The 27,486-nt window shown below is 43.3% G+C and overlaps 2 protein-coding genes across 4 annotated transcripts; one reads left to right on the top strand and one right to left on the bottom strand.

Moving 5' to 3' along the window:
- The first annotated feature begins 927 nt into the window (after positions 1-927).
- rhoua (ras homolog family member Ua) lies at positions 928-6,090 on the top strand. The gene is made up of 3 exons (XM_035400219.1): positions 928-1,628; positions 2,234-2,292; positions 3,853-6,090. The coding sequence occupies exons 1-3, from the start codon at positions 1,379-1,381 to the stop codon at positions 4,297-4,299; spliced, it is 756 nt and encodes a 251-aa protein (XP_035256110.1). The 5' UTR covers positions 928-1,378; the 3' UTR covers positions 4,300-6,090.
- A 16,254-nt stretch (positions 6,091-22,344) lies between these two features.
- LOC118218177 (centriole, cilia and spindle-associated protein-like) lies at positions 22,345-27,334 on the bottom strand. 3 transcript variants are annotated; one of them, XM_035400638.1, is made up of 4 exons: positions 27,149-27,334; positions 26,079-26,544; positions 24,597-24,883; positions 22,345-24,235 (listed from the first exon to the last, which is right to left on the bottom strand). In XM_035400638.1, the coding sequence occupies exons 2-4, from the start codon at positions 26,395-26,397 to the stop codon at positions 24,056-24,058; spliced, it is 786 nt and encodes a 261-aa protein (XP_035256529.1). In that variant the 5' UTR covers positions 26,398-26,544; positions 27,149-27,334; the 3' UTR covers positions 22,345-24,055. The 3 variants fall into 3 exon arrangements, with proteins under 3 accessions (XP_035256529.1, XP_035256528.1, XP_035256530.1); XM_035400637.1 differs by having other exon boundaries at positions 26,079-26,433; positions 27,149-27,251; XM_035400639.1 differs by lacking the exon at positions 27,149-27,334 and adding an exon at positions 27,123-27,140.
- Positions 27,335-27,486: the final 152 nt, after the last annotated feature.

The raw sequence follows: 27,486 nt of genomic DNA, 5'->3' as shown, positions 1-27,486 counted from the left end.
GGGGCATTACTACATAGCTGAAATGTTGGCTCATCACTCCATAGGGCTCTGTGGAACCAATCTGAATCGCATTTTCCATATTTGGCTAAAAAGTGCATTCTGTCACAAATGTTTTTCTGAGAAAGCAATGGCTTTTAAGTACATCTTCTTGAGACAAAACCAGCACAGCCAGCCTTCTTGTGATTGTTCTTCTGGAAACAGTGTTGTTATCAGAAGTTCTAAACTCGTCTACCAATTTCTGTGGGCTTTTCTTTCGTTCCTTTTAAAAACTAAGAATGTAAGTCAGTGGTTGTGTTTACTTGTGGTGGCTCTGGGTCTCCAAGAGACCCTGAAAAAGAATCATATGAATCCTCCATTTTACGATACATGTTAATAAACAGGCTCTCAGGAAGATCGACAAGCTGTTTTAACATAACATGGGTATTTATATTACACTTGCATTCATTCAGGAGACATGACTGACTAAAACAGCAAGTCTCATTTTTTATTTGATTTTTTGCCCAGGAGTGTATAGCTAAAGAGTTCTGATTATACTTTTTGGCACGCCCAACGCAAAATTTTATAATGTAACAATTAAACCACTGTCACCTGCGTACACTCAACATATCCACTAGAGGGAGCAATTGGTTAAACTGTATTTTAAAAGAAATACTTTTCTGTTTGTTTCGTTTTTTTTAAATTAAAAACTGTGTAAAATACATTATGTGAAAAGAAACCATTTTACATATTTCTGAAATAAACACGAATTAAACAGCATAACCATGCGTGTGTTTATCTGGGCAATCAAGTAAATTAAAGTAAATGCTCTAGTTATTAAGTCCTGTTAAAAAATTGGATAACTGACCTGCAAGTTATTCTAATTTAAAAACATTTGAAACGATCTACAGTTTTTCCACTGGGAGCAACGATACGCGTTCTTGGCGAAGGAATGTTTTTTCAAGCTGCTGGCTGACTATTGGTCAGTGAAAATGAAGCAATCTTTATCTGAGTCGCTTAGGTTTACAATGATGTCATGCTGCTCCAGGGTAATAGGCTACGGTGAGGCTGGAGTAGGCTAGAGATTGCTGGAATTGTACTTAATTTGACCAACATTGTCTAGCCTGCGAAGCGGAGTTGAAGGGGTACATAAGCTTAACTCTTGTGGATTTTCGCTGACTGATTGTGTTTCTTATTTTTTAATGGATTTTAACCACAAGCACCCGGGCTGTCCTTATGGTAGAGAAGTGTTTTTCCATCAAGCGAAACGTATCGGAAACTAGATCTTGGCAAACAACTGTCCCGATGAAACCCCCTCTGATGTCAGCGTACGGGATCCGAGTTGGCTTGGGAAAACTGGAATAATTTGCTAGTTTTACCTCCGGAACGACAGGTTTATGCGATGCCTCCTCAGGGTGTAGGAGAATACAAATCTGTTTCTGCGTCCGACGCGCCCCCGGTCCCCCCTCGGAGGGTTCGAACCAGAGATCAGCCCAGGGGTGCTAGGTGTCGGTTTGGGTCTGCAGCTGAGCGTAAGGTTAAGTGTGTCCTAGTCGGTGACGGAGCCGTGGGCAAAACTAGCCTCATCGTTAGCTATACGACAAATGGATATCCAACGGAGTATGTGCCCACTGCTTTCGATAACTTTGCAGGTAATTGTGGAAATTTACGAAAAATACGCAGATTGTTGTATGCTGAATTGCTTGAAAAAAATCATATTTATGAATATTAATTATGGATTTAAACACTTTTTTTAAAACCAGGTTAGTTGAGAACATATCCTAAGTTACAACTGAGTTGGTTAGTGGGTAAAAACACAGCTTTGAGGTTTTATGTTAAAAGTTCTGCAGCTGCCTTAAGTTTGGAATCTTTTAACTTTTACTTATCACTTTTTTTTTGTGCTTTCTGGTTCAGAAGACTGTATTTTTGTATTATTAGACTGACTGGGCAGAAGTGGTATGCATAGATTGTGAGCGAGTGTGCTATAGGCAAAGTGTATCTGGAAGTCACCTGCCATAATTTGTTCTAAAATGTAGCCTACTGTGCACAATTCATCACAAACAAATTAAGCATAAAATGGCTGTAATATGACAGCTGAGCTTTTTTTTTAAACATTTTATTTAACTACGCTTAATTTATTATTATTATTATTATTATTATTATTTTGCCATGAACCTGCATATATATGCACAAGGAGAGTGACTGTGGGAGTAACAGAATTGTAATTGCGATATTTTTCTGTTTTTCGTTGGTCCAGCGGTTGTGGCAGTTGACGGGAAGCCCGTGAGGCTCCAGCTCTGTGACACAGCTGGACAGGTCTGTGGAACGCAACATCCTTTTAATGTTTTCATATTTTAATATATTACCACTGTAGGGGTGAAATAATGTTGGAATGGGAGGCACTGACAGTGGGGCAGACCAAACCTTTGGGCCCGAGTCTGTAGAGATGAATTTATCCAGATAGATTTGTTTGTCAGACTTATTAAGACATAGCAAAAGCACAGCTGGGGAGAGTCAGAGGAAGCACAAGATGACTCTGCTCTGGAGGAGCTGAGGAGGTTGGAAGGAGAGAACAGGGAGGCAAGAAGCCAAAGCATTTCTGTCTAGACACAGCAAAATGTGGGCTGGAGGCAGAGAAAGGGCCCAGTTATCCCTGGAACAGTGAACGTGAGTCACTGCAGATAGAGGCCAAATACAGAGAGAGGGGTTAGCGTGACACCAAAACCATCACTGACACTTTTGTCATGTGTGGGATTGCTGTGCTACGGAGGGCTCTGTTAGCATGCTCTCTGCTGAAAATAAATTATTTTTGTCCATGAGGCGCAATGGTAAATACAGTGTAACCCCTGAAATCATTGAATTGATTATGCAAAATAAACTAGAGCCTAACAGAGAAACCATAAAACACATGACTGGAGAGTTGGAAGGAACAGGTTGAAATTGTTGGAAATAAAAAAGATTTAATCGCAATTCAAGGCTGTCAGTCGACAAATGTTGACTGACATTACTGAAGAACCATAATTGAATGGTGGTGTTATTGATTGCAGCTTCATCAGACCAGTGAAGGAACAGTGAGAAGAAGATATCTCTGATCAGCACTTCTTTCTTTCTGTGGCCTCTGTCCCTGATCTTCCCGGCAACAATGTGGGCGGAGCGTCAGCTGGCCGAGCCGTTTCTCCGTCTCTCTACCTTTTTCATCTGAAGTGTTTCCAGTTTGAGAGCTTGAGTGACATGGTCCTTTGCTGACAGTGTCGGGCAGAATGGCCTAATCACAGCTCTCATTGTGGCCGCTGCCGTTCAGGAGGGAAAGGAAGGCTCTTTCCCTGAGGAGGGACACGAATACAAGGGCATGCAAGCAGAGAGAGTGGGAGGCGATTCTTTACCTTTAAAAAGTTTCAGAAAGCCATAGGCATGTTGTCTTAGCTGAAATGACAGTGGAGAATAAGGTTTGGTACTGAATAGCTGTAATGTTGCGTAACTCCTTAGATCAACGGATCAGACCGGTTATTGTAGATAAGAGCGCTCAGGGGCGTCAGCAGTCCTCCAGGTCGCTGTTTATCACAGAGAGCGGCTGTAAACAGACAATTCAAGAGCTCTGCTCTGTTTCCGTTCCCCTTCTCTCATCGTCTGTGCCCTAAATGCCTCTTCCATATGATTTCTGGTCGTGCAAAATATGACATTTCAAAGCCATGCTTCTTAATGTCCAGTGTTATGTCTCTGAACTATGCATCATAAACTTGTGTGTACAACAATGTGCAGGTATGTGTAGGTGTGGGCAAATGTTTGCAGGTGTGTACGAGTGTGTGCAATTGTTTGCAGGTGTTTACGGGTGTGTGCAGGTGTAAATGAGCACTGCCTTTCATCCTCCCCCTGCAGGATGAATTTGATAAGCTCCGCCCTCTCTGCTACACCAATGCTGACGTCTTCCTGCTGTGCTTCAGCGTGGTTAGTCCCGCCTCCTTCCAGAATGTGGCGGAGAAGTGGGTCCCAGAGATCCGACGGCACCGCCCGCGGGTGCCCATGGTGCTCGTGGGCACGCAGTCGGACCTGCGGCAGGACGTCAAGGTCCTCATTGAGCTCGCCAAATACCGGGAGAGACCCGTGGACCCACGGGACGCTCAGTTCTGTGCTCAGGACATCGGTGCGGTCTCTTATGTGGAGTGTTCAGCGCTGACCCAGAAGAACCTGAAGGAGGTGTTTGACGTGGCCATTCTGGCGAGCATCCAGCACGGTGACAGTCAGCAGCAGCCAAAGAAGAGGACTCCTCACAAAATGAGCAAGTTCTCCGAGTCCTGGTGGAGAAAGTACTGCTGCCTCGCTTAGCCTTCAGTGAAGAACTGCTGCAACCTCACCTGTACTGAGACTCACCTGTGCTGGCATGTCACCTGTGCTGAGACTCACCTGTGCTGGCATCTCACCTCTGCTGAGACTCACCTGTGCTGGCATCCTACGTGTGCTGACATCTTACCTGCTACTAATTGGGACAGCAGGTGTTAGAATAGGTGCCCGGGTACGGGAAGGGCGATGTGGATGTGCTACGGTGATACTCCTCCATGAACCACAAACCTTTATACATTTGCCATTGAACAGAATGTTTGTACTATGTTGGATGAACTGTCTGACAGAGATATTGCTGAAATTGTTGTTGCTGATGTTGACCTGGTCTTTTTGACCTGAACTGTAGTTTGGACCACTGTGGGAGTTCTTATATTCAGAACAGGAAATAGCATGATGTTAGACATAAGAATTGTAATGAGATGTGGCTGACTAGTCTTTAAGAGACTGTGTGATCCTCAACTAAAATTAGTGCCTAATTTGATACCATTTTCACACAGAAGCTGTCAAGAATATTTTTAATTTTCTACAAAAATTTTCTGCTACAGTCAGTTGCATATTGTGTTAATGTGCAGTTTGCAAAGTTCTAAAACCATGGTGATCTACAGCATTTTGTTGTTGTTATACCTTGTTAATGTTCCTCCAGGGTGCTGAGCGATCCTCCCCAAACAGTGAAGTTAATTGGATCTGCTGGACTGGGAATTATGGGAAATTGGATTGGCTTAGCCTGGTTGACTTTGAGAAAAATTATTACTTTGAGTTTATGAAGGCAGTCAAGAGGTCTAGTGCACACAGACCTAATCACAGACACTCACCGGCAAACACATCTGCACGCAATCACACAATATCCCATTTCCTAAATTCCTGAACTGAATTCCAAATATCACCAGCGCAAGTGTGAAATTTTGTCAAAGTGAAATGAACTTTGATATCCGCAGATGAGGGGTAATCTTTTATTGGGGGGTGGGGGGGTGTACAGTATCTGAGCCAGATAGTTCTGCGTTAAGGGCTTCATTTAAAAAAATGTTAGAGTTCGGGTACAGGTGCAGAGTAATGACAGGTTTTGTCATCATCATCATTCCGGACAGAATTTTATACAGAAGATAAAGAAAAACAAATATTTTAATCACTTATCGGTGATGTACAGTGGCCATTTATGTTTTTAAAGTAAGCTATTTCAACGAGATGCCAATCTCAGTGGAGCTTTTGTCCTGAATAAATAAAGGATAGATATACCGCTTAAAGAAGACAATGGAAGGGATAGTGATTAAGGCACCGCACCTCTACTGGAGTCAGTCAGCACTGCGCAAAAGCCGCCATTTCAGGGAAATTCTTCTGGATATGAGTGGATGAATCAGAGACCTCTCACAGCGTGACATCCTCATAGCAGGGGATGTCTTCTCCCATGTGCCTTACAACAGGACCCAAATTCATGACTGTGTTCATGCTGTATTGTGTTCCTCAGTCTGAGTTTACAGCTGATTCCCAGAAAATGTTGAAGTGAAAAGGATGCACATTCGGGAGCCAGCGGGGGATAGGAGTCTGGAATAACAGCCTGTGCTGACTCTCAGGCCCGGAACAGCGAGCTATCTGTACCGTGTTACTCCTGTGAAAATAAAGGCTGTTTGTGTAGGCTACGTGCTGGTGCCTGTGTCTGTGAAAACACTGCAGTGGGCCGCCTGTCCCAGAGTGCCACGCATTTCCTCAACCTGTGAAACCATCCCTAAAAAAAATATGGATACAAGTTCACTAAATAAATGGGTCAGCATGTGTACTGGTGATGCTGTTTGTTTAGTCTGATCATTTAAAAACAATATTGCATATTTGTAGAGCAAAGCTATTTTAGAACATAATGGCATTAAATCTTTAAGAACATAATGAGCTTCAAATGTAAAAGCAGTCATTTACTGAATATTGGCAGAACTAGGGATATCTATAACATGATAAATTAATTTCAGTCAGAACATGTCTGCAGAGGGTATCTGGCCGCTCACACAAGACCTTGTTAAGAAGTATAAATCTTCCTTAGTGCCTGTGTGAAGCATGACTCGGAAAAGTGGCGAACCTGCGACTGAAGAACTGAAAGTAAAACAAAATAAGCAGTTAAGCAGGCTTATAATGAGCAGTTTTCTTCGGTGTTAGGAGAAGATAAGAGAAGACAAGGGGGTGATAAGACTGATTTGACAGCAGCTCCAAAGGTTGAAACCACAACTGGGGAAACTCCCAGTAATCACTAGTACAAGAGTGTGGTTCACCTTTAACTGACTGAGGGATAAAACAGTGATGACCCACATTTATTCACAGAAGCAATTTAACATGGACAAATTCTCACTGAATAACGATGGGCTACCATGTCCATGTGGCCACTATATAAGTAAAATATAGATAAATGTACTGTGTGGCATGAAAACCATGGGCTGTTCAGTGTTTTACCTTCAGGAAAAGCAGACTATCCAATACAAATTCCCCCAGTGCTCAGTGATCAAACTGTTCCACTTCGTGTGGTCAATAATTCACTGGAGTGAATGAGCAGATACTGAATACTGCTGTAGGATTGGGCTGTGGGGGGGTGGGGGTTAACAGTGTATGTGGGGGGGGATGTACAGATGGTAATTAGATCTGACAGGCAGTGCGCTAGCGGGCAGTTAATAACAGTTGACTGCAGAACAGGTTGTGTGTGTGAGAGAGAGACAAAGAGAGGTGGAGCTCTTCACTTTTAAAAAAGTTTTAAAAAAAAATAATAATTCTAAGCCAGCTGCTACGGGTCCATTGTCGGGTTCCTGCCAAAAACAAAGTACTAACCGTCATCGAGGCCTCAAAACACAGATAATTATGAGCAGCTGTTTGCCAAATACAAGGGCTGATTCTTTTATAGAGCTGTATTTCCCTGTTAAACCTTCTCTTCACTCCCATCCTCATCTTCCTCCCCATCAGTAGGGAGCCTCAGACCTGTTGTTTTTCTCTCGAGGGTGACAGAGGCCTTTTGTGCATTTGGCAGCTTGTGCTTGTGCCATGCAGAGTGTTTACTGTACTTGGAAGGATTACAAAGAAAGCCCCCCCACCCTCATTTTAACACAAGTCACAAACACAGGCCCTGGTGGAGGGGTCCGGAGCCGTGGGGGGGAAGGGGGGGGTCCAGTGCTGGCCTGATCTCATCTGCATGCTGCCAGAAAACCTCTCCTAGAATCTGGCTCCAGAGAGTTTTGCTTTGCACAAACGAGTGGAGCATCCTTAACCCTTTGAAGAGTAGGTTTTTCTGAATGTTTATCTTTTCAAAAATTCTGAATCAATGTTCTCAGAATTTCATTGCTTTCAGTTACCAGCCGTGATTGTTACATCAGCATTAGAATGTTCAGTTAAGAACATTTTAATCACGTATTTGTGATCTCAGGGTTAAGGGAAAATCCAGTCTGATCAAGAGCATGGCACAGCTCAACTTCTACAGAGCAGAACACAGCACAGTGCTCCCAACGGCAGGATGCTGGAAGCCCTGGTGGCTGGAGACCGTGGCGGGGGGGTCGGCGGGGGCAGGAGGGGATGTGACTCATGTGACACAAGCTGATGGAGAGATGGAGGGAAGCAGCGGCGTCCTCATCGGAAACGCTTATCAGGTTTGAACAAAGAAAGAAAGCATCAGAAAGCAGCTGCTGACTCTCCCGTTCCTCCCTTCCTCTCTTCCTCTCCTCAGACCCCTCCCCTCTGTCCCCCACAGGTCCTTGGCACTGCTCCAGAACCTTCGCCTTGTTTTTAAATTTTCTGCGCCCACACAGATGTGAAAGAAAACTCTGTACATGGGAAGGTTAACTGCCTGCCCTTCTCTCAAATCTGTAAATGCTGAAAGCTATCCAAAAAAAGTAGGAAAAGGACAAAAAAAAATAATAGTAATTTTAACCAAGGTGATAGCTTATAGAATGTGTCCATTTCAATTTGTCACAGAACAAAATGTTGTTCTCTAAGGCGTTCTTTCCAGGGCTCATGGTCAAGATTCCCCTTTCTGATTTTTTAATCTGATGTTTTTAATTTGGGGGAGTTGTGTGGACTGCAGTGGCCATATTGATCTGAATTTCTCATGCAGCTTGCAGCTACAGACCTAACTGGGACAGTATGACTGAAGTATTTACTGTAAGTCTGAAACATCTGTGCTTTGTTTTCAGTGACCTTGCTAATTACCCTGTTCTGTATTATCCACTTTTTTACATTGAATGCAGCTCATCACTAACTGGACCATTTGGAGCCTCTGCTAATCCAGAGTATTGGCACCACCATTGGGCATTGGGTCACCTGTGATTCATGGCCTGTGATCTTTATATGATGAAGGCAGGAGTTAGACAGGTTTAAGTCTGGAGATTAGACCTTGGATTTACTCTCAGAATTCAGATTTGGAATGGAATCCGTCGGGACCTTTTCTGTTGTTTTCATTGGAGATACCAGATCTTTAGCACAAACTGAAAGAGTGGTAAAGTAATATCCTGCTTGCTTTATGGACTGCTGAGATGGGGCTCCTGAAATTAGGCCACACATGCACGAGTGTAACGTTAAGGTATGCGGGTCTGAAGCTTGTCTCTGATCGCTCCCTGGTCCTGCTAGCTGCCGACACTGACCTGATTTTCCAGCCAGAGTGAAGAAACATCTGCATGTGGAGAGCTGGAGAGAAGCAGACTAATGAGAAAAGATTCCTGCCCTGTGAGGACTGGATTTACTGTCTGAATATAACACATGTTCATTTTAACACAGGTTCACTTTTAGTGTTCAATAAACCCCACAGATCAGAAGATGCTCATCTTTGTAGAAGGGACCGAGGCATTCTGGAACATACATTCTGTCAGCAGTAAGGTTATGCCAGACTACACTGAGAGTGTGTGCTGTGTAACACTGTTTAGTGTTATCTCCCTGTCCCCATAAGGAAGAATGCTTGGCGTATGGGCTTGTTGAGTCCTCTCTATTATCTAGCTGTGGTCAATTTTGTTGCATGTATGATCAGGGCCAGTTCTAGGCATGGGCAACAGGGGCGTTAGTCTAGGGAGGCATCCATATGGAGAGGCTCCAAATGAGCGGGAAAAATACGAAATAAATAGAAATAAAAATCTACACGTTCCGTTCGTGATAGTCAGCGGCCAGACCACAATTGTTATCAACCACCATCAGTCCAGTCAGTGCTTACTATAGTGATGAATCTGTATGAATCTATAGCTAGAATATGCAATGTGCTGCCAGTTTAGCTGTAGGAATGTATCAGTTTAGTTATAATTGTGGACCCACTCCAGCCATTTATTGCCAGAGATTTCCTATTTCCCTTTAGAAAGTGGCAGCTTCCCCACTGTCCTTATTGTACCTGTGACAGCATATAGAATTAATGCTATGAACAGGCAAACTTTTCACTGTGATAACAGGTCTTCAGTGGTGAAGATTTTACTCTGAGTTTCTGCTTTAATTGCTGGAAGACAAAACAAAATTTTAACATGACAGTGAAAGGGCTGCACTATTTTACTGTACCTGTGAAGTGTGACTTGAATAGAGACAAGAAAGCTTTTTGTTAAGTAGACCAAAAGTTTCCAACACCTTCAAACAGGACTTCATTTGCCTGTGCAGTTTGGAGATGTGCTGTATCTTAAGTGTGTGGTGGTGGGAAAAACTTGATCATGCATTTGGAATGTTGGAATGTGTCTGGTGGAGGTGAGCGGATACTAATCAGCAATTTGAAGATTCTGTAGCAGAACATGCTGTATTGCATTGTAGATTAAGATCTGCTGCCAGCTTTAAACAACTGCATATTACCACTTGGGGGAAATGTGAGTGCATCTACATGTGATAGAGTTCTGGGCTTAAGACAACAGAAGCTACAAAGGGACACTTGTCATTGAAACCTTTCATTGTTTTGGGCCAAGAATCCAGTACCGAATCAAGGTAGATTGCTAGATAAACTTGTTTGTACATTGTTTCATGCACAGAACATTTTACTGTAAACTGAAGTTTTTCAATGAACTTAATCTGCCTTTCAGCCCTTGCTCTATAAAGGCTACCATGTGTTCATTATAAAAGTGGTGTAAATACTGTACGCACACAAGCAGCAGATGACCACTCTTTTAGCTTGTATTTGCCAATAGTGCCCACTACAGGAGTGGAGGTTTTCCAGGCAATGTGCTATGTAAAAACTAACTAGTACAGGCAGTTAGGCATGTGTTTGTCATAGCAGCCATCTCTAGATTTCTTTTTTGTTTCCAGAACTGCTGTTGCTGGGATCCCACACCTTCCTACTGTCCACCCACCACCTCGTCAGGCTGATAGGTCAGAGGTCATTCGGCTGTTCTGTAACCAACTCAGGATTTTTCTCCCAACCGATTGAAGACAGAAGAAAAAACAGGGGCCTCTTCAAGCTGCCAGGCTTTTATTCAACAGCCCTTTCTGCCCTCTGGTCACAAAGCCTTTTCCGAGAAACCAGCCTCCAGCTTTCACTTCCACATGTAAACCCCCTCAACCATGTCAGTTGGCAAGTACACATTCAGCTCAGAGAGAGAGAGAGAGGGAGAGAGAGAGAATGACTTCCCATAATGCCCAGCTGCTTCAGGTCCCTAGCTGTGGCTGTGGTTTTGACTACTGTGTCCTTTGCCAAAATCCCCCTATCCTAAAAGTTTTGTAGTTGTAACAGATGCATGGTTCAAACTGGCCAGGTACTACAATTAAAAATATGTCCCTTGGCTAAATCTGGCACAGTTAAAATAATGTACACTTTCCCTGTTAAATAGTTTTAAAAAATAAATAAATTTTAAAAAAGAAGTAAATGAATAAAAATAAATAAATGAAATTGTGCAATTGCACAAGAGCTGCATGAGAAACATTACCAGTTAATTTTCCTTTAATCTTTAGTCTATGTTGACCGGTGTATTTTAAACCATGTCTATTTGACGCAACATGAAATGCAATGAATATAATGCAATGAAGATAAAACAGATGGCAAGCAGGGAGATATTCTCATTCATGTTTCTGGAGTGCCCAGTGAGAGGATTAGGATAATGAATGGTGAACAGGGACTGTTCGGGGACAGAGGGTAATGTCTGGTGACAGTACAGTATAGTTTGAGGACGGTAGGTTCAGTAATGTTTTGGGACAGTAGATAATTGTTCACTAATTGACTTACAGAGCTGAACTGGGTCATTAAATAAAACAGAAATGTTGCATGGCTCTAATCTCATAATCCTGTGTCAACGTCTCAGTTTTCATCTCCTCACACTGAGCTGCTTCCACCAGCTTCAATTCGCTGATTGTATAAATGCAGAGCGATGTGCCGATTCCCCAGATTCACTACCATGGAAACATAATCCTGTCATAGGCAATTTCGAATTAAAACGCAATTATGCTTCCGTGCGATTTTCTGATTTTCTAACTGCTGCGCTCTGAGCTGATTCCACAGATTCACTGCCTGAATTTATTTTCTATGAGAAGGTGTCACGAACACTGTGAAGCAACACGAAGAACGCACGAAGGCACTTCCTGTGAAAGATCATGACCTCACGCCGAGGATGGTGGAAGGAGTTATGGGGAGTTTGTCAACGAGAGCTGGATGATGTGTGTTGATGCAGAAATCGTGTTTGGTTATCTAGAAATTCGTGCATTGGATATTGTTGGGTTGCCACACGATATAGGTGCAGTGGCCTACCCTTGTACAACTTTTTGTTTAGACGGAAGCACTTAAAAAAGACTAGGAATTTACAATCGGTTTATGATGTATCCTTTGGAAGAAAAGCGCTCCATCGTTTTTGTTGTAAAACCCAGTTTTACTGCCCACGATATATGGACATATTTTGTATTCTGTATTTACAAAAACAAAACTAAAAGAAGCAGCTTCAAATAAAATAGACAGGACGGGGTAGACGCCATGCCCTGGGAAATGTTTGGAAGACTGGGACTAACCTGCGGTCAGGGTAAGACCACCTTTTTTCTTGATTGATTTTTAGAAATTGCTGTGTGCGCATTTTAATTTCAGTTTTCTGACACACTCAACACGCATAACTTCATTAGAAATGTTGTTAGTCCAACCATTAAGGCGAACATCTCGGATTATGAAGGTCCTGCTTAAAAAGACGGCATAAGACTACCATAAAATCCATGCTGGTTAATGCTGGTCTATTTCTGGACCAAGCTGGGCAGTGCTGATTATGAAAGTAGCTGCACTGGTAGACCAGCTTGATCAAGCTGGTTGTGTGATGGTTATGCTGGTAGACCATTTTAGTCATCTTAAGATAATTGATTCCAGCATGCTGGTCACCAGCATATCCATCTTCACTGGTGTGTGCTGGTTTTTCAGTTACATTCAGAGTTCCGACAGTAAGAATAGTCAAAGGTTTTGAGGTAATTTAAGAACCATATATCCTGAAGAGTAAGCATTTGTGTCTTCTGTACTTACTCCTTCTTTACCCTCCCATACGCACATGTGGGAGGATGGACTTTGTTTAAGATAGGGTGATTATTGGATGGTGTATGTTTGGGGGTGGCTGGTGGGAGTTATTCTCTAGGAGGGAGTCTGAATCACTTCAGTGAGAACCTATCTACCGCTTTGCCATAGCTGTGTGTGGGAAGCTATACTGCTGGAATGTGAAGGACGACCCCCCCCCCATCTGAATGAGGTGTGAGAGCTCCTGTGAGATTCCCCAGACCCTGATTATGAGATGCAGACACACACTGACTCTTACAGTAATTTGTCAAAGTGACCGGTCGTCCCCCCACCCCCTTCAAGCACGTACTGAGTACGACTGCTTTTGTGTGCATCGCTGCTGTATCAGGGTAGCGGGTCTTTCATGAAGTTTAATTTATGATACTGCGTGGTTTGTAGTTGTTTGATGTGTAAACTTACTGGTATTATGGATGTCCAAGAGGAATACTCATCGTAGGCTTTTGTGGACGCACAGGTGTGAGAATTATGACTGTTCAGTCTTTCAGGAGATAAGTGTCATGCAATGATGACTGCAGTATAAAAACATAAGCCCATGTATATTGAATATGAAGTGGCTGAGCACTCCAGGTCATTCAGCCAGCAGATCTGTTTTAAAAGGTCTTGTTGTCCTTAATGGAGCCACCAGTGAAACCCTGACCTGTGGAGGCCTGTCAGCTCACGGCGACAGCACGGATCACACCATTCACCAACTGGTCACGAAATAGGCCCGCTTCCCCCTTTCCTGCCAGCTCCATTCCAGCGAATCACAAGTCCCAGAATTTCCGTCTGCACCTGAACGCTCACAGCTTCCCACAGTAGACGTGCTGGACCACCCTCGCCTCCTTTGTGTGAGTCCTGTGAACACTGGAGAGATCAGAATGAGAAAAGAGCCCCCCCTTCCTCATCTCCCCCCTCCCCTCCACTGCCTGCTGGCTCTTAGGCTGCCTGTCTCCACTATTAATGTTGGGGGGGGGGGGGCAGAACTCTGTGTACCATGAAGAACCAGGAAAGCAGAGCCGCCTGAAAGAGGCTATTCAGCTTGGCTGCTCACTGGACTCTCGTCTGTTCTGTGCATTTTTTTTGGTAGGCGAAGGGTGTGCAGGAGAACTGTGAATGGCCAGAGTTTGTCAGCCAGCAACGTAGTGCTGCCATCGGCGTGGAAATGTCCTGTACTGTTTGACAAACGGCCATTAGGATGACAGGAGAGAGGCCACCTGTTTGTGGGTCAGAATAATGTGGGTCACTTTCTGTAGAGCAAGTGCTTTTTACTCATTTTTCTGTTTAGTATATTTTTTATATTTGTATTGTATGTGCTGTGGTCAGAGAATCCATGTATATAATCACTGGAGAAAATGCACCGCAGATGCATTGAGGGTTAGCTGTAGGGTTTGTCTTGTGTACATCAGTTACCCTTCAGCAAATCAGAAAAGTGGGTATTTTCCCGGGACAATGGCGGAAGATTGCACACCGCACTTTAATGTGAGATACAGCAGGCTGGTTGTTACAGCAGGAGTCAGGCATGACTCCAGGCTGACCGAGTGAAAGCATCACTGTTAATACAGGGCCCGGAATGTAAAGCCCTCCTTCAGTTTGGGAAACAACTGATGCTTTGTGTTGAGCTGATTTAAATGTTTACACGTATATGCTGACAATATGGAAGCCATTCTCAGCCCTAACAAATAACAAAAAACAAAATGTCCATGTGACTTTAGTTTAATGCCTAAATGAACATTTGCTGAAGGATCCTCATCTTTTTCCTGGTCACTTGATTGCACGTGGTGAGCCAATGCAAACTACAGGCAAACTACAGTTTTCTCTTGGCAAAATGCATGCGTTTAATCATCTTGTGTAGCGTAAGCACATCAGTTGTTTGAAACTGCCGCAGAGCTTGCGTGGTTATGGTCTACAGTGCAAATGATTAAATGTAAATATTTTCTAGTATCTCCATGTTTTTTAATGGAGGGCATGAGCATATCTGTGTTTGGAGATCAGATGTGAAACGGAGCAGCCAGGCTGGTGCCAGTCGAGCCCTCATTATCAGCGCGGAGCAGCGCTTTGGTCTTTGTGTTTGCTGACCTCTGGGGCCGACCCAGCGCACAGATGCCGCTCCCCGAGTCACTGATCTGCACACAGAAGAGCTGCAGTTTCACAACAACATCCTGCTTCCAGGACCGGGATGACATTTTTAGATGCCAAGGACACCAGAACAGTTCTTTTTTCAGTTCCTGCTTTCCATTGTTTTGTGGTGACACTGATCCAGCAGCGGGTTCCTCTTGCAGGGTTTGGAAGCTGCTGATCTGGAGGGGCAATGCAGGGAGGCACCAGGATTTGGGCAGTGTTTTTCCAAAGCCACCATGCAGGTCACAGCTGCCACTGTAATGCAGTACTGTGCGGGATCTTTGTTTGTGGGATATGCACTGCTGGTTTCAGACTTTTTAACTTTTGTAAATCTGCTTGCTCTGCACACACTGTGCACGACAGAATCGACTGCCACACGATGATATAATGAACATTATGATGTTGGTATTTAAATGGGATTATCCTCTCTTTAGTGAATACAGAAATGAAAAAAGGATTCCAGGAGGTGTATTTTAATGACTCATAACCCCTGTAATTAATTCAGTGTCTGTTCTTTAGAATCCCTCTGGTGGGCCATTCAGTTGGAATGGATTTAATGGCCAATAACGCACTCAAACCACTTTGATTAGTTTTATTGTTTCTTAGATACACTCTAGAGCCATTAACTTCATCTTTTATTAAATGAGCATATTGATAAATTCCCGAATGTCTGTTCACCTTGGCCATGCAATGTGAAGTGACTGAAGTTTATTCCAGCTCAGTGATTGGCCGGAAGCCATTGTCATCACTCCTGTGATGTGTGCCAGCAACTCTCATGTTTTTGAAGCCTGTTTCCTTTCTAGTTTTAATGTGTGGATGATAGATTTAGTGGAAACTGGAAATAATGTGCAGCGTTGGTTTGTGTCCGTAGCCACAGCCAGTCTGAGAGGTTGTGTATTTTGCTGAAGGGTGCCGCAGCCACTCCTGAGAATGTCTAATCAGCCGTGGCCCCTTCTCCTCTGTAGCCATTATTCTGTCCTGCTAAGAGTGAGGACAGGCTTGTGCGTATACGCAGATCTCTGTTTCAGACACACCACTCCCCCCACCCTGTGTTTCCCACTGCCACAGAAAGAGCAGTATTGGTGGATCAGGCCCTGGGAACCAGGCCTGCAGTCTGCACCATAATCACAGTTTCTAGCAAAGATCTCCCCCATGCAGGCACGTAACCTGGCCTATTCATTTCTGCACTCATGCAAACAGTGAGGTCACACTTGGAACCCGGCCAGACGTACAGCATATGGCCCACATTGAATCACAAAATCCATTCTTTTTTTACCTTTCACTAACTGCCACCTCCATAAAACCTGTACTTGAGCACCAAAGCCTTAGGGTATACAAGTCGCCTGTGCATAAGAGTTCACTGTTTTTACCTCTTTATCTGGTATGAGTTTTTTTTTCTTCTTCTAGAGCTTTCGCTGAACCTGCGTCCCCAATCTGAACTAGTAAAACAGGAGAGAACTATTGCCCTCTAGTGGAAATATCTATACAGTACGGCAATGGTGTGTACCTGTATTCTGTAGTGTAATTTAATCTGGTTCCCCTTATTGTAATTCTGTAATTGTGTATGTATTTATGTTGTAAGATTCGCTATGTATGGACATATTTCAGCTAGTTGAATATCAGCAATAATCATAATTTAAGTTATTTGGCTTGATAAGAAAGCATATGTGTAAACAGCGTGTGTGAATCACCAGAAACCAACATTTTGAGTGCTTCACCACATATATACACATACTCAGCACATAAAAAACAGTGTGTGTTGGAAAGCACCATCATGATATTGGTCTAAGTATAAGTAGCATGGCACTCTTAAATTTCCACATGTTTTCCACATTGTCAACTTTAACTTTTATTGTTACCATTGAAAAAATAAATTGTTTAATGGATTCCAAAATATAAAACATCCAGACAGACATACATGTACCTAATAGACCACAACAGTGCAAGCAAAAAACAGACAAAATGGAAACAACATTAGCAATTAGAAGACAGAAGAAAAAGAAATAAGAAGAGTGGGCAACTTAATGTACACTGTACATACAGTGAGTGCCATAATGTTTGGGACAAAAACATATTTTTTCTCTGATTTGGCTTCACAATATTATATTGGTGATCAAACAATTCACATGTGGTTGAACTGCACATTCTCAGCTTTTATTAAAGGCCGTTTTATGCACTTTGGTCCCCAATTTCAGGGTGTCATAATGTTTGGGACAAAGGGCTTCATAGGTCTATCTGATTAGTCAGGTGTGCATGTATAGAGAACGTTCAGTATCTAGTTTTGATTGTAGGCTTTTGATTGCTTTTGGAGTCTGCTGTTGGCGTTTGTCTATATGAGGACCATAGCTGTGGCAGTGAAAGTCAAGGAAGCCCTTATGAAACTGAGGAATAAGAAGAAAAAACAGAGACATAGGCCAAACCTTAGGCTATCAACCGTTTTGAACATCATTATGAAGAAACAGAGCCCTGGTGAGCTCTATTGAGAAACTATGAATAAAAAGTGCTATAATTTCCTTGAATAAAGGCTGAGAATGTGCATTATAACCGCACATGAATCGTTTGATTGCAAATCTAACATTGTGAAGTGCAGAGCCTAATCAATTTTTTTTAAGAACCTTGTCCCAAACGTTATGGTGCTCTTTGTATCTGAGGATTTATGGTGTATTTATAATCCTGAATTACCTTTACATATAAATGCATACAATACTATATGGGAGAACTGAAGCATACTCAACAGCATTGAAAAGAGAATGTCATTGCCAGATCTGTGTGGATCTGTGGGCCCTCTATGCACCTGTGCTGCCGCGGGTCCCCTCTTCCTGCTGTACATCACTAGTGTACAACATTACTTGGAAGCTGAGTTTGTGTGTATGTTGTATATATGTGGACGACCTCAGGTGATGGGGGGGCTGCTGGGCGGCCATGGGGAGGGGGTGTGGGATTAAACATGTCGCCAGCGTCTCTCTGCCTGTGTTGCACGCTGTTGCTCATCTCTCCGAGCACTATCCATGTTTATTTGTTTGCTCATTGATGGGTCATATGATCCCATATGGGATGGGCCACATGAGTGGTATGAAAATAAAATATTAATTAATTAATTGATTCATTGTTACCATCACTTTGTTTGGTCTGAAATATTTGCTGTAATTATGTGGGCATGTTTTAGCTGGTTGAACAACTGCGGATGAATCTTTTAATTTTTTGACTTTAAGAAGAAATCGTGTCTATAAATACATTTCATGGAAGGAATTATGCAGAAAAAATACAATCTAATTTGGTACAAAAGTTGGCTGGCATTTGAGCACATATTATTGCCTTCTTGGAAGCCTTGCACTTCGTAGTGGAAAGTGGTGTGATCTACCAGTAGAGGGCGCCATGGCCATGTAGTCTGTGCTATTGTCACAATGTCCACAGTCCCAATTTAAACTGCGCTGACAGCTGCCTGAGAATTGCAGCAGGTCTGTGTGCTGTCTTTGTGAGAGGAGTTGGCACTGAATCGTGTGAGAGGTTTAGCCGTTGAGCCTGGCGCACACTTCTGTGGCTAGCGAAAGGGAATTTTTTTTACGCTGGCAGCTGAGCAGGGCAGGTACGATATGTGTCCTCTCCTCTCCCCAGTGAAAATAAGTTCAAAATGGACTATAATCTAGGATTACTGTCAGGTTTAAACCTAGATGAAGGCTCTGACCGCCCTGAACTGGATTTCTGAATGCGCGTGCTAATCTCAGAGCAGCTGGTATTAGCGAGCACAGTGACAGCAAGCTGAGCTTTATTTGCCAAGGGGCTTTGGTTCATTGAGAGATAAAGGGAGGTGGACTTTGTGCTGCCCTTTAAACATGGTGGCCCTGCCCCTTGTCTTGACAGCCACACCCCTATTCTGTCAGGCCAGCCCTGTAGAAACTGATTCAGCCAGTAAAAATAGCCTGAGCATGGATGTAGTGGTAACCTTAGATGCAGCATCTTGTTATATAAGAAATGCTCATATGTCCTGGAATTCAGAATGGAAAGGGTGGTATTATGGACAGTGTAGGTCAAAGTTTCCAAGTGATGATTTATGTGCCAACAGAAGCTTAACCAGACCTCTCAAAAAACAGGCATGCCATAACTGTAATAACCTTTTCACTGTGTATGATATAATGTTCTATAGTCTTCTATAGCTTTTGAAGAAGTTTGAACTGTGGTACATATCTTGTATCTCTGATTAAATGTAAGCAAGATCTTTTTTTTTTCCATACGTTGTTAAACTTTTGAGCTGAGTGTCAAATTCCCCTAAAAGGTGAATGAGGTGCTATGCTGATCATGTATGTGCATGTATGGCTCTCTAACACGAAGCTGCTTCTAAGAAACAGCCAGTCAGAATGATTGGATGTTATTCCCCAGCCAGTCAAAATGATTGGATATTATTCCCCAGCCAGTCAGAATGATTGGATGTTATTCCCCAGCCAGTCAGAATGATTGGATGTTATTTCCCAGGGGTCTCCACACCCCTGCTGTATTTGTGGGTTGGTTCCTTTTCTGCAGCAGCAGAGGACATTTCCTAATAGAGTGCAGGAGCTCCGCTGAGCAGTGTAGCAGCAGGTCTCTGATTCACGCTCAGACTTTTCCTCATATGCAGTTTGTAAGTGAGCCAGTGTGAGTGCTTTAGGGCTGCGGGGCTGTACTTGGCAGGGCTGCAGAATGGCAGTAAGTGCTTCAGGGCCGGTTGACGGGGCTTTATTTGGCAGGGTGTGTCCTCCCGGCTCTATCTCAGGATGGGGGGCTATTTCTGTCCTCCCACATGCCGGAATTACGATGACACAGCAATGACCCCCCCCCCCCCCACTCCGCTCCCAGTTACCCCTCTTCCCATTAAACAGCCCTCTTCCTGGGAGATTAACCCAACCCCCTCACAGAGACAGCGAGGGGGTGGTGGTTGGAGCAGTTGTATTTTTAGATTCTTAGTATCCCACCCGAGGAGAGGCTTTCGGGGTTCTGAAGAGCCTTATTTGGGTAGTGCTGTAGTTCACCAGGGGCATCAGGGGCAGAAGAATCAGTGGCTCAATTAGTGGTGGAGGGAGGGAGGTGCAGTACAGCCAGTACAGGTAGGCCTGGAGGTGTAGCCAGTACAGGTAGGCCTGGAGGTGTAGCCGGTACAGGTAGGCCTGGAGGTGCAGCCGGTACAGGTAAGCCAGGAGATGTAGCCAGTACAGATAGACCTGCAGGTGTAGCCAGTACATGTAGGCCTGGAGGTGCAGCCAGTACAGGTAGGCTGGAGCTGCAGCCAGTACAGGTGGGCCTGGAGGTTCAGCCAGTACAGGTAGGCCTGGAGGTGCAGCCAGTACAGGTAGGCTTTTAGAAGATTAGGAGTTTTCCAGAGCCAGATATAGACCACACAGACAATGAGTCCCTGTATTGGAACTACTGATATACCTCATGCCAGGTTTGGAACGTGAATTTCCTCAGTAAATGTCACATGTAGAAGTGTATATTATAATACCAGTAGGGTGCAGCAGCTCCCACTAAATAGCTGTAGCCGAGCAGGTGTGGGCTTGGTTAGCCGTGTACGGCAGACCTGGGAAAAGTGAGTTGCTGCTGGAAGTGGTGTTGGTGGACCTGTAGGGGGTGGGCTTCCTTCTGGAGCATGTTAAGAAAAACTGTGTCCCAGTGCAGTGACAGGAACACTGTGCTGTAGGAGACTCTGTAGGAGATGTTAAAGCTCAGTTCTGACATAATGTGGTCATTGAAGATCACGTGGTCCTTATCAGAGAGAAGGGGGTTCGCCAGTGTATGGGGAAACCATGCAGGGGGGCTGGGATTGGGGGTGAAGTGCCTGCTATGCAGTAAAAGGATAGCAGATGTATCATTATACTCTGAGTCTGAGACGGGTGGGAGTGAGCCCAATTACGTTGGAACAGAAGGGCTCTGGTTTAACATTCCCTCTATTATTCAGTAGAGAGATGTGGTTGCTATACAGGTGTGTTTATATGTTGGGGGTGTTTACTGTACTGTGGTGAGATAGAGCTGCAGTTCTGTGTGTAGGTGTGTGGTGTTTTTTCAGGTTTGTGGTATTTGTGTGATTGTGTGCAGGTGTGTGCGTGTGTGTGCTGGGTATGTGGTGTGTGCGCAGGAGTGAAGAGGTGCATTTACTATAGCCTCCCGTGTGTGTGTGTGTGCGTGCGGATGTGTGCTGGGTCTGTGGTGAGTGTGTGTGCAGGAGGGAAGAGGTGTGGTTACTAGAGCCTCATACAGCTGCCTCCTATGACCTCTGTTGTCCTTGATGCCCCAGACAGACAGGCCTCCTGGGGGTGCTTACAGTGTGTATTTAAAGAAAGGTCTGGAGATGTGGTACATGCTGCACACCTCAGCCAGCGTTCAGCAGGGATAGATGACAGATACTACAGAAATACAATACAGAAAAGTGTGTTAGAAATAAAATACAGAACAGTAGGTAGGAGTTGAAGATTTTAGTTGATGTGTTGCAAACTTTTATGAAATGTTGGAAGGCCCCATATTGGATGATGCAGAATGCTAATACCATGGCTGCTGATAGAGAGATCATTTACTGTGACACCGATTCTTAAAATTGTCACTGAATATTTCTTGTAATTAGTGGCTACACCATAGCACCAAATAGGTGGGTCTGCCAGGTGAAAATGATGCCTAAATCGTTGCAGAGTGTCTGCACACACTGTTTGCAGTAAATGTGACATTCAAGGTGAACCATAACAAAACTGTTCTGAATCTAAAATGCAGCCCTAGTTAGGCAGCATTTCAAATGGTAAAATTTAGGGTTAGGGAACAGCTTGCACCTTGATGGTTTGATTCCAGCTGGGCTACTGCGGTTGTACTGTTGAGCAAGGCACTAAACCTGAGCTGCTTCAGTGAATATATGCAGCTGTATAAATGGATTGTATGTAAAGAATGTAAGCAGTTAAGTCTCTCTGGATGAGAGCATCTGCTAAATCTACTACATCTCTTTTTCCTTGTGTTCTAATACTGCTCAAGCAGAATATACAGACAGGAAATGGCTTACTCAACGACACGCTTCTGGTGAACTAAACTTAGTTGCCGCAACAGCCATTGGCTGAATATTGATGTGGAAGGATTTGGTAGGCCAATCAGGTCACAGAGCCAACGGTACCTCTTCCTCAGACAGTGCGCAGTAGGGGCTGAGGTCTGTACCTGAGGCCAGGTGTTGTGTGGTGAATGTGAGAGTGACAGGTTGGGTTGCTCTGGCACTGGATCTGTACCAAACCTTTCATTCAGGGAACAGTCCCTGGTGCAGCTGCTGGAATCGGATTACCGTATTTCCCCTGAGAACATCCCACGCCACACCAAAAAAAGCGTGTAAACGCTCATCCCCGACAACTTACCGGCACAGCCTAAATCCTCAGGATTTGAGTCCTCAATGCCTGCAATTAGCCTTCAGGCAGCAGAATCCCCCTGGTGTTTATAAATAAATAACATGCTTTACACACTCAAAACGATGTATTCCCAACAGTACGCAGATACAAATTACAATCATGTTTATTCAAAAGTACAAATATATTTGTCATAATGTAAACAGTGGTAGTTTTCTTTCATCAGTAAACGTCCAGCAACATCTTGTGCAAATACGATTCATACGTGCTGTACAGCAAAAGCTTAAAAAGTCCCCAAATAATTTATCAGTTGTGTTAAGGTAATTAAGCCCATCACTACCACAGCAGACTAAATCTGGCTTTCAGATCTTAAACACATGAATCTTAACAAACATATATAACCTTCCAAACTATGCTCAGGTGCTCACTGTTACAAAGAACCAACTGGGGGATAATTGTGCTTAATGATAGCCCATGCAGGTAAGGTGAGCTGGGATGTGGAATCTCACTAATCAGTTTAAACTGAAGGAGGCTGTGTGACCTCAGAGGAACAGAGTGCGGGGTGTATTTTGGATAGCGGGGATTACATTTCAGGAGCACAAGCCTAACCGCTCTGTTAATGCAGCGCACTTAACGACTTCACACTTTACACAAAGAACCTGGTGCAGCCACCAATGAAACTTAATGTGTGCATCAGGCTGAGCCATCAAAGGACAAACCTTCTTTGAAGCATCGATTAAAGATTCATCTTGCGTTCTTTTCAGGGGCCAAAGAATGAACTGCAAGTGGATGCATTGCATTAGCTCTGCACTGCATTAAAAAGCTTGCAAGCTGACATGCTAACACGAGTACATGTGATCTGTGGAAAGGGATGTATTTACAGAATTCAAGACAACGGAATCCACCAGTGAAAATGCGTGCACTACTACAATTACAGCACAATGCTGGTTAGTACACAGGGTTTCAAGTAGTTCACTTCGTCCTTTGGTATTATTCTGCCAACAAAGCTATAGAACGTTAACTTAAGAGGTTGCAAGGATGAGCATTTCCAAAAAAAATAAATACACAAACATAACTGTGAGAAGACAATCATCTTGAATTCCTTTTGCCAGAACAAGCTGAATTACAGTAGCAGAAGCAGTAAATGCAGTGGTATTCAGGGTTACCAGATGAGTGTCTCAGAATTCTGAGATGTCCCCCAAAATACAAAGTAAACAAAATACACAATACTGTACTAATTTTAAATCAGATGGCAGGCCTGGCATATGGCAACTCGTTGATGGGAAATTCAGCAGGTTTAAGGATTTATCTTGATAATTTCAGGTAATCCAAAACCTGGTGAATCAGTACTTGTTTTATTATGATACATAATACTGTATCTTAAGTATTTTATACTTCTAGTTGCCATTTATATCCAAATGAGAATTTTTAGATTGATAAAAAATACTTAACGCGTTTGGCTGATTTGGTGTATATAAAATATCTTGTCGCTTGCAAAATGCTGAATTATTTAGCAAAAACAAAAATAACTATTATTAAATAAATAAAAATAAGGACGATCTGTAACATGATATTTTAGTAAAACATTTAACACAAATTTGTTTCCCAAATATGTGGTGATCAAGTATACAAGTATCACATTCAGTTGTTTGTGCAGTCAAAAACATAAATTTCAGAAGCCACAAAAAATCCTTGGAATGATTAGAAATAAAAACATCCACTGAAAACAGTTCAGCTTCTCTGAATTCACCAAGTTTTTAAAATGATCCCATAAGAAGTTGTCCCATGATTAAGCAAAAACTCCACCCATCTTGAGAAAACTTGGAGAAAAGGGAGTTGAGAGACTTAGTGCATGTTGGGCCTAGCGAGTCCTGGAGGAGAAGCAGCGCATGTACTCGGTTATCCAGGGGTTATAGTCTGCGACCGGCTCCGTCTTGTGTGCTTTTTTTGGCTCAGCCGATCGCACGCGCTGCCGCTGTAGATTCTTCATTTGTTTTTCCACCTCCCGTCTGGTTTTGGCACGCAGAGCAGAAGCATGAATCTGGGAACACAGCACAGGGTTCTTACTAGATGGGAAAAACTAAATTTTCATTGGAGCAAAAAAACAGCTTTGGAAACGGGTTTTGGAAGTTTAACAAATAGATACAAGACAATGGAATTTTACCCCGTTTAAATCCTACTTCTGTTGCCTTATCTCAGGGTAAAAACTGAAGCAATACTGCTGATCCAATGTGGTTCTACCACTGAGCATGGAACTGAACTTGGACTGCTTCAGTAAATATCCAGCTGTATTAAAGGATTGTACACAAGGATTTAAGCTATTTAAGTTGCTCTGGATAAGAGCATCTGCTAAATGTTGAAAATGTAAATGTTGTTCCTTGTAGGGGGGACTGTAGTCTGACCTCTGTGGTGGACACGGCCGGAAGCACGTTGTGAGTCTTCTTCCCTGCCATGTCGGCGTGCTGCTCCGCCCACCCGTACATGGCGAAGGGATGTCTGCTCGCCGTGCCGGCCGCTGTGGCTGGCGGCGGTTTGCTCTTGGCTCGGAGTGATTTCGGCTTCCGCGAGCGGAGGGGTTTGGGGGGCACGCTGTGGTCCTGCACCAGGTCTCCGGCCGAAGGCCCACCTTCGTGTTTCACCTCTGCTCCAATCTCTCCGTTTCGCTGCACTCTCTCTGCTCCCTGTCTGTCTGCGAGAGAAACACCTTCAAACTTTCGTTTTTACCAAAGCCTTGTGTGAGGATTAAACTGCGCTTGGACCGAGTGATCCTGTCCATACAGAATTCTGATAACTGCCTTTATATACCAAAGTTCACAATCTACCTCAGTTATGGGGGGAAGAATCATCATCGCCCTATTATTTTCAAAAACTGGCACAGAATCTTTAAGACTCAATCAAAAGATTGCATCTTACAGAAGCATCCCCATACCCACATTGTGAGGGGGGGCGGGTGTGACCCCATCTCTGTGTAGTGCATTTTACATAGCACTAAGGCCTGATTAGTTTAACCTGTTTTCAGAGCCTGTGGCTATTCGCTGTTGTTCATTTAATGTAGTTTAATGGTCATCAGGATGGCTTGCTCTTGTCTGTATGACTAATTTAATTTTAAATACGGCAGTTGACAATTCTCAATCCAGTCTATACCTCCTGTACTTGCGGTTTCCCTTGGGACTATATTCTCCCTCAGACTATACTGTGTTTCGATCCCTGGTATTTGCACTAATGTTTGCACTAATTCACAGGCAATTAGTATTCGGAATAAGGACAGTAAAGTAAAAGTAAAGCATTGGTTTCCTGTTTGGTCCAGAAGGAAGACTGCCCCCTACTGTTCCACCAACACCCTCCCAGCAGCAACTAGATTGTCCCAGGAGATCTCCTGTCCCAGGTATTAACCAAGCCCCATACTGCATACCTTCAGTCAACTGTCAGGAGAAACCCATAGGGTGTTAAATGAATACTTGACAACTGAGGAGCAGAAACAAATAAAAATATTCTGTGTATAATTATCCCCATCTACCTTTCTCTATCAGCCTCAATAAAGTACAAATATGGCCCTTTATAGCTTCAGTTAAAATGTCTGTATAAGGTACCAGGCTATAAATTCAATTATACGGATTGAAATTAGCATCAAACAAGACCAGTGGAAAGGGTCCACTATGGGAGTTAATCCTGATAGATATCACCAAGGCACTCTTGTATATATATTTAGAAAATGATATGGCCTTTACGCATGTCCACTCTGGATCTCCTTTAACATTTTTGATACAGGAACAGTATCTAGGTATTATTTTTCAAGATTAATCCCATCTAAATGCATTTTTAGATATTGGTAACTATCAGCATCAGTGACAGTCACTACCCCAATCACAGCATCTAAAGATAACCTGTAGGTGAAGAGGTGTCCGCTTGCAGCTCTCTCTCAACAGCAGTCGGTTCCGATGCGTCACCCTCCTGTTTACGTGTCTCACGTGGTGGCATCTCTTCTGCAGTCACAGGACAGATTTTATTTTTTGGTGGAGTGGATCTACCACTGGATTCGGAGTCAGTTTCACAGCCTCCCCATAAAATCGGATTGTGAGACTGCTCTAGCATCCTTCTTGAGAGTCTGTAATTGAGCAAATCCTCGTAGCACTTGGAGAAGGTTTCCCATTTTGGATCTTTGAATTTCTTCATATATTCTGTTCGTATCTTCTTTTTCACCATCTTCTCTGTTGTTTAATAATTAGAGTGGCTTATGAACTGTGAAAGAGACGGGACAAAGTCATTGCAGAATCGCTGAGGTCTCCTTAGCCACCCCGAAATTGTATATCAAACATCAGCTGGTTTGGGGTGGATTTCCCGCGGCTCTTCCTGCCAGACATTTAAACAAAAACATGAAAAGGTAGTACGCACCCCTCATAAAATACCACCAATCACTGAACAGTTGGAGCTTGAACGATACACCCCTTCCACCACGCCCACGACAGTTAAAATGGCGTCTGTACTGGTTAATTCCGTTTTTCAGATAGAAACATTGTTTCACTGTATTTTATATTAGTGTAACCACGTTTTTGGATTTGCTACATTGTACACTACTTTGATACACAATAAAACATTAATATAGTGGTATATCTACGCGTGCTTTCGTATCGGAACTAAATTGTCAGCCAAGGCTGTAATTTACCAAGCTACATTTAACGCGTAACGGATTTATCGATAACTAGCAATCAAACAACGTTTACAAAGTTTTAAAGGCATTTTCTACTTCTCCGCCCGTTTCGATGTGCGACACAGGGTGCTTTTAGCTTGTTTGTCGTCCGCAATAGCAGCTGTAGGCATTTGTGATTCTGATTACGAAGGGCAAACAAGTTTTGTTTACAGGCGTACTATCGTCGCGTTAGCTAAACTAATAATGCGTTTTATGAATAACAGGAATTTAATTTACGTACATAACTTGTATTGCAATGGTACTTACATGCCCGGATCGCACATTAATTCTCTGAAATGAAACTTTGTTTAGATGGCGACTTCAAGCGCTGCACACGCCACTTGACTCCGCCCGGAGATTGAGGATTGGAGAGATTTGTTTTGAACGCAGCCACAAATATATGACATTTTCTTAAAACCTATTTTCAACGTGTTGTCGCGTGAAAATATAAATAGGCAAACTACGTTTTGTTCGAATACTGAAATCAAATTACTCAAATTTCAGTCACCTTTCCAGTTGAATTATGGGTTGGTTTTGCTTGACCATCGCTATATAGCCCCGTTACTGTAGTCTGTTTTTCAGGCAAGCTTGGGTACATGCACGTA

This window comes from Anguilla anguilla, chromosome 18, assembly GCF_013347855.1.
Source record: "Anguilla anguilla isolate fAngAng1 chromosome 18, fAngAng1.pri, whole genome shotgun sequence".
NCBI lineage: Eukaryota > Metazoa > Chordata > Actinopteri > Anguilliformes > Anguillidae > Anguilla > Anguilla anguilla.
The sequence above is the reverse complement of the archived record's forward strand: the minus strand, read 5'-3'. Positions and strand labels throughout refer to the sequence as shown.